The sequence below is a fragment of the Lepisosteus platostomus genome, chromosome 8, assembly GCF_059453375.1.
Source record: "Lepisosteus platostomus isolate fLepPlt1 chromosome 8, fLepPlt1.hap1, whole genome shotgun sequence".
NCBI lineage: Eukaryota > Metazoa > Chordata > Actinopteri > Semionotiformes > Lepisosteidae > Lepisosteus > Lepisosteus platostomus.
Window position 1 is genome coordinate 9950980 of NC_142618.1, and position 12385 is coordinate 9963364.

General features: G+C 36.9%; 1 protein-coding gene across 6 annotated transcripts in view; it reads left to right on the plus strand.

The window, feature by feature from the left end:
• unm_hu7910 (un-named hu7910) overlaps positions 1 to 12385 on the plus strand; it is an 87280-nt gene that overhangs the window by 42496 nt on the left and 32399 nt on the right. For 5 of the 6 annotated variants that reach the window (XM_088642352.1, XM_088642355.1, XM_088642356.1 and 2 more), the window contains 4 exons: positions 185 to 217; positions 1440 to 1484; positions 1829 to 1873; positions 11681 to 11752. In XM_088642352.1, the coding sequence (XP_088498478.1) occupies positions 185 to 217; positions 1440 to 1484; positions 1829 to 1873; positions 11681 to 11752 (195 nt within the window). The remainder of the gene's footprint in view (positions 1 to 184; positions 218 to 1439; positions 1485 to 1828; positions 1874 to 11680; positions 11753 to 12385) is intronic. The other variant, XM_088642354.1, reaches the window with a different exon arrangement.

Consider the following 12385-nt stretch of genomic DNA (forward strand, 5'->3'; position numbering starts at 1 on the left):
TTTTCCCCTATTTCATTGGGGATATGAATAGAACTTCACAGCACCCTCTGGGATTTGTAAACAGGATCCAGTTCAGTTATATGCTATGTTCTAAAAAATACATATAAGTAATTGTACCTTTTCCTAATCTTTGGGGTGTTTATTTTGAGAACCATAAATTAATATCACTGTCCTTGCTTAACAGCACCAGAAACTCATTCAGAAGATGATGCAGAAGGTAAGTTCAAGTGAACAGAGAATTGTATGTTTAGTAACATACAGTACATTCTTTTTAGATGTATATATGCCTTTAAGCTCATAATACTATTGTAATTTTTATGTTTTATAATTACTAATTTATGTTGTTTTAATGTGGTAATCAGCAGCCTTTCAGAAGGAGCGTGCCAAGAGGTAGCTTATGCTCCTGTTTTTACGGGTTTGTTTCCGTAATGACAATATGAGCCGTACTTACATTTTGATTAAATTTATAATATCTAAAATTAATAAATTAAAATGCACTTAATTACAATTAAGTTTGGTCCTTGCAGAACAAAACAGTTTCGCTGACATCAAAACTGCCTGGTTTCATTAAAAAATAGAACATCTCGCCAAAGCGTTGGGCATCTTGGAATCTGACAGAAAATTTGGATCAGTCCACACGTGTACATTTCAAACTCGGCAACATGGGAGTGTGCGATGTTTGGAATGGTCTTTAAGATGTCTTGAGAAATGCATTCCCGATTTCGAAAACACCCACGACAGTTTGATCTGCACAGAGGAATTATGCAGAACAGTTGATGTAATTTGTGACCATGAAATAGTTTCAGCATTGCCGTTTCACTGCAAGTTTTCTCTTTCCTGCAGAGAAGAGTCATTCAGGTTAATTTTACCTGAACATCCTTCTTTGATTCACTCCTTCATTATGATTAAAATGGAAAAAAAGATAACTTTGACTTTCCCCACTGAGTGCTCAGGCTTCCCCTCGATTTCACTCACTGTTAAATATGGCTGCTTCCACTTCATGTTTGTATGTGGTCCGCTTCATAGCGGTAGTTTCAGAATATCCCTTTGTGTGCAAAATGGCCCCCAGTCTGAAATCTGTTATACGAGTTAGCGTATTTTGTTTGCTTTATAGTCTGTGGTGAGCACTTGTAGGCTCAAGAGAGGTACCACTACATTTGAGCCCTAACCCGAATCTCCGCCCCGTGACAGCTCTGTTTATTTCTCCCAAGTTTTTAAAAATTCCCAGGTATCGAGCTCATTACATCCAAAAGAATATTTAAAGTAACATGAGGCTTCAGAAATAATCAGTTGAAGTTTCTAACTAAAACCTTGAAATTAAAGCCTTATTTGTTTGGCATCAGCAGTAGTATATTTTGTTCAGTCGTACACCTGATTACCTCTTCTACTTCAGGAGCCTTGGGACCTGAGATACAATGAAATTTTGTCATTTGTTTCAGCTCATCACCATGATGAACCTGCTCATGATGAGCCAAGCCCAGAAGGTATGTGTTAATTTAATGCAAAGGAGCAAGTAAAGGTTTATTCCATGCTGAAAAGAGAAGAAAAACACCGTTTTGGCTGTAGAGCCTTCTTCAGCAGTCACATGTTAATGTTTTGATACTTTATTAATATTGTTTTTAAATGTATTAATACTGTATGTACTGTAAAATTAATACTGTATTCGTTTGATATTTTCTGATCAAATTCAGTGCTAAAGCTGGTCCAATATTGATCTCTGTGATACTAATTTATCTCAGATAGCTTAAGACCCCATCACAGTTTAATACTTTAGACTGCATCTTATCATCGTCATTGTTGTAATTAATTATTTTGCTTTTTTTAACAGAGGAAGTTATTCAGGCAGAACAACATTTTCAGGGGGAACCTTCGGGTAAGTTTTACTTAATATTAAATGTAGTTCCAGTGTTATTGAAAATGTAAAGCCTTATTTCCTCAACTTAAGGTTATGGTTTATAACTCTTAGAAGGATGTCAGAGGAGCTACTTTGGTATCTGATTTCTAAATGATATACTCCATATCACGTGAAGACTTTGGGTTGTAGTTGACTTCTAAAAAAGTAGAGTTTCCACAGTTTAAGTCTCTCCAGTGAAGCCCTAATGCATGCATTTTTCTTTTCTTTGAAAAATGATTGTATGAACTTAACTTTAGAAATGAAAAAAAAAGTAGTCTTGAATGTATCCAGTTAATAGGTCTGGTAGGCATAGGTCCTTTTCCTCTTCAGAAGGAAAAACAGCCAAATGTTTGAAACACTTGGGCAGGCTGGCTTGATGGTGCTCTTGGACACATCATTCACAGATGGTGCATTAAGGTAGATTGTGTTTGATAGGAAGGCTGGGTCAAGAGTCACCTCTAGCCCTGCGTGTTGTTCTAATTTTGGCCTGAGCCGAGAGTTAATGTTAGTAGAGCATGTGTATGAAGTGTAACAGACGATGGTGGCATCTCTCTTAGTCTTTGAAAGGAATCTTCTGAAGTCTTTTTTCACACGAAGCAACACACATACACCACTGCTAACAATTTAATTACCTAGCATACACATACATAAATTAACCCTTGTCTCGCATGCTTTTTAGCTTTACTTTCTTGGCATTAGCTCTGATCAGCATTTTTTAACTCCATTTTCCCCAAAGTCAGCTGCCAAGATCTTACGTTATGCAAAATTTTGGAGATGTCATTGAGGTATTTGCATACGTTTTGAGTTTGGAGATGTACCTTTTTACATAACAATCATCCGTTTAAGTTGTTAAGAGGGTGTGACTTGTTTGCATTGCTCAGTTTAAATAATTTTCATACGCTTCTGACGAGCGCTCACGAAAGTGAGTTAAAGCTGTTGAACTAGTCTGGAACCGATGGTAAAATCTCTAAAAGTAAAACAGGTTGCTTTGTTTTACAAGAAGTAAATCTTGCTAGTTTTTTTTTTTAAACTTGGCTTTTGGCACAGAAGCAATGACCAAGAGTCACATATATTTAGGAACAGTCCAGTGACTTCTTTTATGTTGGAATTAGCAGTGAATTTACACAACAGTGCTCTTTACCTGTGACTGTATTAACACCATACTTGACATGCAAGACTAAAAGGCATTATCTAATTGTAACAGATCTCATTAATGTAGTAAGGCTAGGCTTGGTCAGTTAAGAAACAGAAAAGGCTTTTTGCTGAAAGTGGTATAGATGGACCCGTAGGTGCCAGTCTTTTGTGGGGCAGCTCCAAACCAGTTCTTTAGCACAACACTGATGTAAGACCATATTTTCAATTCAAGCACCATTTTTTCCTGGGAGAACTTTATTTTATGGCATAGTCTATACAATCCGTACAACAATACAAGAAGGAATACAAACATTGCCAAGAGGGAAAATGGTACAGTAGTTTTACAGGGTAGTAACTATACATTGTTTGAAAGTGCGATTGCAGTGGGGGTGAAAGATTTCCTGAATCTGTTACTTTTACACCTGGGGGCACAGGGGCGTCTCCTCTCAGATGGGAGAAGTGTCAATTCACAACAGAGGGGGTGAGACACACACTCTATAATGCTCTTGGTATTCGAGCTCCTAGCCATGTAAATGGAGCCTGTTAACAGCGGTGTCCTGGTGAATTCCATTTCAGAATACATACGGCCTACATACATTTCCTGGTGTCTAATATGAAATGGACACCAAACCCCATACCCAAAGCATCCTGCACTTCAGCCCAGAGTCTATTTGAATCCCTGTCTATATTTGAGTGTATCATAATCTGACATAGCCAGCAGCCATATCACCCTGCAGCTCTCAAATGGCAGCCCACTGAAGCTCAGCAGGGTTGAGCCTGGTCAGTACCAGGATTTGCACAAATGTTGTGAATGAATGAATTTACCAGCAGCCATATCACCCTGCAACTCACAATTGGCAATCCACTGAAGCTCAGCAGGTGTGAGCATCAGTACCTGGATGGGAGACATCCTGGGAAAAATTAAGGTTGCTGCTGGAAGATGTGTTAGTGGGGCACTCACCCTGTGGTCTGTGTGGGTCCTAATGTCCCAGTATAGTGACGGGGACACAATACTATAAACAGGTGCCGTCCTTCGGATGAGACGTAAAACCGAGTTCCTGACTCTCTGTGGTCATTAAAAATCCCAGGGTGTTTCTTGAAAAGAGTAGGGGTGTTACCCCAGCATCCTGGCCAAATATCCCATTGGCCCTTACCAGTCATGGCCTCCTAATAATCCCCATCTCTAAACTGGCTTCATTACTCTGGTTTCCTCCCCACTGAGAGCTGGTGTGTGGGGAGCGGACTGGTGCACTATGGCTGCCATCGCATCATCCAGGTGGGGTTGCACATTGGTGGTGGTGGAGGGGATCCCCATTACCTGTAAAGCGCTTTGAGTGGAGTGTCCAGAAAAGCTCAATATAAGTATAAGCAATTATTATTCTTATTAATGTGTATGCAGTTTATTTTGGAATAATTTAGGTTTAGTTGTGAAAGGTTGAGCTCTGTGGTGCAGACCAATGTTGCTTCACTTTATATTGGGCATTTAGGATAATTCAGAAATAGTCAAATAGATTGTTAATGAGAACCTAATGTCATCTAGACTGCTTCTTTAATGAAACCATGCACATTGAGATATGTGTTGTATGTTTGTATTTTAAGTAGAAGCCAGATCTTGATCGGGCTGTTAAATTTGACACTTGCTAAATAAAAAATTCCTTTAAAACAAATGGGCCTGAGACCAGTTTACTCTGATGTTGATTTGTTCTTATCCACAAATGTAAAACATTTTTGTTCACCAGTACAGACCATCTTGTTTAATTCTGTGTTATTGGTGAAGTTCAGTTTGTTTGTCTTTAATTTTTATACAGTCAGTATAATTAGTTTACATTACATCCCACATGTACAGTAGATTGTGAGTATTGTGTACAGCTTTAATACCATTGCTAACATTTTCTATAATTGTAACGACCCCAAGTGTCTAGGGGTAAAGGGGTGTAACATTTAGGATGGGTCTGGATGCAGGTGGGTTTCTGGTGAGGGACTTAGGAAGCGTGACAACAAACGTTTGGTGCAAAAGTGATATATTTTAAGAAAGTGAATAAGTGACTGGTACATATACAGGACTCAATAACACACAGGGAAAAGGAACGTGAGTGGTGCCAAAGGAAAGAAAATAAAACCAAAAGGATCTAGCCAATACAGTGAGTTCTAACTAACCCAAACAAAAATAAAAAGGTCTTTGGCGTCTTCATGCGCTCTAACCTCCCTAAACTGAACTAACCAGAACCAAAATACACGAGTGACACACGCCCCTAACCTAGTGTGTCTAGACAAAACAAACCTACGTGTGCACGATGTAACCCGACGACCTTGCCTATACCTTCTCCCCTGATGTACAAGTTCACAGTTAACAATAACACGACACAAGTGAACCAATCGCATGGTTATGGGAAAACGGGTAATACCGAAAAAAATACACAAGCAAGGAATAAGGTAACAAATGAGCACAAGCAAGGTAAAAAAGAAAAGTAACAAGTGCGGGCAAAGGAATAACAAAACACAGGTAATCAAAACCTACAAACGAAGCCGAAGCTAACAACGAACAAACATGAACACTAGTGTGCAAGTGCAAACACGACTCGAAGCTAACTGAAGTTGAGCCGAAGAGCGAATGGAGTAGAACTTCTGTCAAACCTGTTCCTTTGCAGCTTACGCATGCCGAAGCAGTTATGTGATTCAACTATGATATAAATATGATCATTTGATAGTTTTTTTTTTTCTTATTAGTATATTTTTATATTAAGGCTTGGTCATGTTATTTCTCTTTCATTAGTAATAAAAGCATAAAGGCTGCCTGTATCTCATTGAGCAAGGTACCCTGATTTTTATAGTCCACATAGCTTCATAAATGGGTCCCAGCTTTCTTGTGGGGTTAACCTGTGATGGACTAGTCTCTGAAGGAAGCCTTGCACTCTGTCTTCTTAGTGTTGCCGAAACTGAACTATTCTCCAGCGCAGTAAGCCACTTGACTTACAAAGGATTTCTGTCTTTAATTTAGCTGGTTTAGCTGTAGAGCCTGATCAACATGTTTGCTGATAGTACTATGACATAGTTGGTCTTTTAACATCAAGCATGTTCATTTTCTCCTGGTGGTTTACAGTTGTTTGACATTTTAATGAGAACTTCCTCTGATGTTATCTGTTTAGTTGTGACTGTATTAAATATATCTGTCGAAGATGCCAGGACTTTTTTTTTAAACACTAGTACAAGAAACGTAATTGGAAGTGTGTAACATTAGCTGTCACATTGGAGATTTCATTATGCCAGTAAGTTCAGCTTTTAAACCCAGAAAATTAATGGATTCACTTTAAGTAGTACTTTGTGCAAAGACTGTAGGAACTGTAGACGGATTTTCCCATGTGCTGTCTTCAGATAGTGGGCAGTTTAGGCTAGGGATATCATTTGGGGATGCTGTTGTGATGTGAAAACTAGGTTTGGAGAACTTAAGAAGAGGGTTTACTTGGTGTTGTAGTTGATGAATTGAAGTTCCACCTGGTCCTCTAATTTAGAATTTCCCCTTGTTTTCCAGATACATAAAGCTTGAAACAGAAAATTCCGACACCATGAGGACCAGCCCAAATTACATTCCACTGAAAGGAAGCAGCTGCTAAAAGCAAAAAAACAAACTGAAAGATCTTTGGCCACTGGGATCAAGTCATTGATCCAGAATTACAAATGTTTTCTGCAGTACTTTAAGAACTGTCGTACTTTGTTACAAATCTTTTTGTCAATGTACATTTTTTAGTTCAAGCACATTACTTGTGGAGTTAAGTGAAATGTTTTTATCTGTGATTTGAAACTCCCTTTTTCTGTGATAGTAAGTTTTAATTTAAAAAGAGCTAATTGCAGTACTCTACATAGCCAGAATCGTACCATGAAATACGTAATTTATTTAGGAATATTCCAGGTGTCATTCTTGTTTTCAAACTCAAATGATGATTTTAAATGTTATTTTTTGACGTATAGTAACCATGATGATGTATGTGGTGTTTGCAGACTTCAGATTTTTAGCATTGTATGTAACTGCAGTGGCTTTGTGGTAGCTTTTTAAACTTTTTTTTAAATCCTGCATTTTTAAATCTAGATGACATTTTCCTTTGAAGGTACTAATTCAATGCTGCACTGATCTTTTGCAGTGTGTTACTCCACTGATGTTTTGCATTACCCAATAGTATTGTGTTTTCTTCATTAATTTATACTGGCAGATTAGTTTGAGACAATCATCCTAAACAAATGTGTTATATATTTGAATTTCTGGGTACATGTTGCTTTGCAAAAAAAAAAGGTGGGCTTTGGCCATCATTATCAGCCAGGACTGAACCTTTTCTTCTTAACTGCAAAGACAGTGTTTTCTGCTTCCTTGACATTCACTTGATTAATTTATTCAGAAGCACATTGTCTGCTTTATATAATTATCTTATGCTTGATGAGCTAGCATTGCATTTCAAACATCTTCAGCACTAGAGCACTGGTGGAGCACATGGTTTTAAACTCCTGTTCTTCTCCTGTAGAAACAGGGTTTCTGAAACAATTTATTTCAGATGTGTTTTAGCCTTGGGCACAGTTTTTGATCCACTCATTTGAAGTCTAGTAGGTAAATTAAATACTGAGCTCCTGTTTCATTGCTTATGTATTTTCTACCAATGGGGGACATTGGTTCACAGTTTTCACAATTAATCTCTGTAGGATCTCGGACTTAAAACGTTTAAGGCTCTTGGTTTTGCTTCTGTACTGCTTTGAACCCATATAGTGCTATTAGGGTTGATCCCCTTCTCTGTTCTCTGGCAACTCTGGAGATGTATTCTGTCCATTTGTAGCACTGATGGGTGGTTCAAGCATAAATCAGACCAGGGCCAACTATACAAAGATGTGGTCCTGGATAGAGGAAAGTGGGGGACCACCCCTGTTTGTAAAAACCCTATTGCAAATGCAACCAAGTGGTAAGCAGTGGAAGAAGTGTCTGAGGGCTTCAAAGGAGAGTCCTGCTGTCCTGTGGCAAACAGAGTGCACAATGTTTTGTAATTTTTTTACTAAGCATATATATGCTGTTGTGAATACATTTTAAAATAATAGGAAGCTGAAATCAAGGGACCATTGAAAACTCAGTCGTCTACAGAGATGCCCTGGCTGCAAAATATCTTCAAATGAAGATAGTCATTGCCATTTTCATAGTTTACGTATGTTTGTGGTGATTTAATGGCCTGCCAGAATAAATGTTGGTGATGCGGTGGGTATAAGGAGATGCTACAATAGATTTGTTCTCTGAAAATCTATATTTTCTTCAAAATGACATTTCTAGATTTGCTATCAAAGTGGTTTAATGTATAGTTTTGCAGGAAGAGTTTTTTTCTTTTTTACTATTAACATTTACATTAGAGGACCTTTTCTATTCTTAACATTTCTAGAGTTAATGTGAATTTTTACAGTGGTGAAAAAATACATTTACAATATTATGAAGCTGTGGTGTGATCTAGATTTTTCAAATTTTGTAGAAAAAAAAAAGCATTTTAATTCTCTGGTTTGGAGGAAAAAGTATTATCTTTTAAAAGCCATAAGGGATGTGTTGTGGGGTTCTTGCTACTTTACAAGGGATTATTGTTGCCAGGGAAAGAAATTATACAGACAAGCAATAACACTATGACAATCTGAGGTCTTGTTTTTTCTATCGCAGTTCATGTTTTGAAAAATTGTCGGTTTACGTAGCATCCTACTGTATGGGCTAACAGGTTTAAATTATTGTGAAATTGTAGTCATGGGAGAACATGGCTGTTACAATCTATGTACATTTTTTGTTTGAGGCTACAATAAAGTCATGGGGGAACAATCTTGTGCACTTTTCTTTGTAACAAGTTTTTGAATTATATATCTGGGTATATAATAATTCATTGTGCATATTTTTTTAAAATACAATGTTTTTACGAAGAGCTAAAATATCTTAAACCACACTTAATTTTAAATAATGTCTAATTAAATAATGAGTTTAAATAATGTCTAATTTGTGTAATTTTGTCTGGCAATTATAATCTGAATTATCAGCAGTCAGTCTACATCACATAATGTCTACTGTCTACATTATGCAAATTCAGATTTTATAGTGTGCTATGAGTATAGCAAATTAAACATTGACAGCATTTAGGAATATTAAATAAACTGTCTTTGTTCTCTTTACATTGGTTATTGACAGTGCATACTGCCTGTGAAGGGTAGTACTGTATACTACAGCAGTAAGATCATAAACTGCATTGTTATTGGCAAAGGTTATCATTCAGGCATTCAAGGCACTGCCTGATACTTTCGCTTCATGTATGAAATAAGGGTACTTTACCTATTTATTCTTCTCTGTATTCTGTAGAATTCTAAAACATTTACCGTATGTGAAGTGTTAATAGGATGAACACATACACTACAGAGAAACATCTGAAATGTAGTAAAAGATTAATTAAAAGCAATCTAAGTACATTAAGATGTACATTTATTCATTTGGCAGATGCTTTTGTCAAAAGCAGCTTACAATACAGTAGCAAATAATTCTCATGTCCTAATAGAATATAAATTATAATGCAAAACTTAAAGTAGAAACCAGTGAAATGAAAAACTTTAACACAAAACATTTCATTTTTCTGGACTGAATATGAACAGCGATGTTTTAGCCCAACTTAATTCTTGGAACCGAAATAGTGCCTTCTATGGCTTTCTTACCATACCAGATAGTTTCCTCAACACTTTCTTGACTCTACCTGTTTTTCCTGTGCATAATATTAAGCTCAAGCCTACGATTCTTACGGCTGGGAACAATTTTATTTGCAAATTCCCTGCAACTGTCAGACTGCAGCGCTGATGGTTATCTTTATCAATTTAAATACATCAACTTGTAGGCTACCTCTTTTGGTAGGTTAGACAGAAGGCCTTTGAAAACCTGTGAGGTTATCTTGATATACAGTACTAGTGTGCGTTTTTAAGCACCATCTAGATGAGACTTAGTCGTTTATGGCTCGGCGCACGTGGGTTCAGATCAATTCAAGGTAATTGGTTAAATCCATCATCCTTGAGAGCTACAGGGTGTTGGTGTTTTTGTTTCCAATGAATGAACAAATTACTTGTTTCAGTGGTCAAAGCTAAATTATTTAAAGGGTTAGGAAATTGGTGATTCAAGGGAGACCTGTCAAGCTTGCTGGAATCCAGAAATGGGGTTGGCCTATATTTACACTGGAAATATAAACGTAATGAAAAAAGAGGTCATAAAGCATCATAAATTGGCAGACTAAGATTCATTGCTAATGGTGGGCCAAATATTTCATTTTCACTAGCACATTATTTTCCTCTCTTCAAAATTGCAAATCTCAGCATGTTCAGAAGCATGTATTAATATTAAATTCTCCTTGTAGGTGAAGTTTGCTTTGGTATTTTCTCACAATTACTGTACCTGAAAGATTTTTTTACTTTTCTGATGGCTTCCTTCTTTTATTTGTGACTACAGAAGAGCATAAATTAACAATGCTGGTGGAAACCATTCCTGCGGTTTATCAATGTACCTACATCTGTGTGAATGTACCCTAATTGGGTTGTGTCCTGTGTTGAACATCTTTCTTTCCTTCCTGTGTCACATCGGATACTGCAGAATCTTGAGTGGCTGCTTATCACACACAATCAGGATGCTTTTTAAAATTAATTTCAATACATATATTTCTTGTCTACGCTAATCTTAAGTCCCACTGGCACAGGACACTTACATTTTAAAATTTTCTATGGTGATAAATTTGTGCAAATGGAAATAACACCCACAGTGCAATTTTAGTTTTCTGTCAAACTCCATACCACTTTTTAGTCCTACTTCTTCTGCAAACATATTTTCTCACAGGGTGTTATAATAATAGTAACAGCAGGAGGCTGCCTTCTGGACTTCATTTGACTTAAAACCTGTGATCTCAAACTCAATACAGAAAGGACCTTGTGTCTTCTGATTGTTATTCCAACCCGAGTAGTAGCCTATTAAACAAATAGGCTGATTACTTTCTGAGACACGCGTAGACCTTTTCCTAAGGTATTCTACAGTTAAATACTTAAAATATTAATGTCACTTCAAAGGCGTGATTAGCTATAAAATATGCTGTAGCCTTTTTAGAGGTATTACAATTATGTGTTTACTAAGTAATTAATGATGTATAATAATAATAATAATAATAATAATAATAACATCACTTTATTAACCCTTTACAATTTCTTGCATTAGGAATTATCTTTTCACATACCCCAGCTTGCTCTCCATGAGACACACAGACAGGGAGAGAGCCTGGGGTCAGAGCGCAGGGTCTGCCATTGTACAGCATCCCTGGAGCAGTTGGGGTTAAGGGCCTTGCTCAGGAGCCCAACGGAGAAGGATTCCACTGCCGGTTGCGGGATTTGAACCGGCAACCTTCCTTTGCTAATTAGCTAATTAGTATACACTGTGTGGCATACAAATGAGTTTTACATTTTACTTTGTATATTGATACAGGAATTTATTTTCTAGTGCTATTTATCAGGAACAAAGTTCCATATAGATATGCTGATTAAAGGTGATGTAGACCTGCATCTATATTAACTGTGAATCGTGTTTTAAAATCAACAGCAAAAACCAGTTAATAAGCTCTTCTACCTCTGTTTGCCTTACAGAAGCAGTTACGGAAGCAGTTGAAAAACAGGATGAAGAGAAGCCAAAAGAAAAAGGTACCCAAGCTTTAATCAGTGAGTAAGAAATGGGAACACATTGAACAAAGCTTTACATTTGGTCCCGGCGAGTTGGAAATTTTACATCTAGAACGCAAAGAAAACAGTTCCCAGTTCAGCCTGCAGGTGGCGCCACGGCGCCTAAGAAGCTATCCTAAACGAATAAGAGAGTTGTTTCAATTCAATTCAAGCTTTATTGTCCACAAATATTACAACAAATATTGTACTGCTTTGCTTATAGTATCTGCTCATTATATCAGCAAACGTTTTACTGTCTGCTCTATAATGTAGTTTGTATTTGTATACATGCTTTAAAATACGTTTTATAAAAACAAAACAACAGCACACCACAAAAGCATAAGAACAAAATTTTGGGAAAAGAACTTGATGGCTCCATACCTATTAATCGGTTTCTTATCTGTTAAACCCCATTTTCAAATGTGACATTTCTAATGTTCAGACAGGGCACTTAAATTAAGTACAGTCAAACGTGGATGTTGTTATTACCTTTAGATGGGAAAATAGGAAACAATGTTCCAAGGAAATGGATTTTAAAACAAAGCTATTACAAATGAGGGTGGGTGGTTACAAAAATGGAGGAAATTAGGAACTGACGGAGCTAATTAATCAATAAGGAAATTAAATAACCAT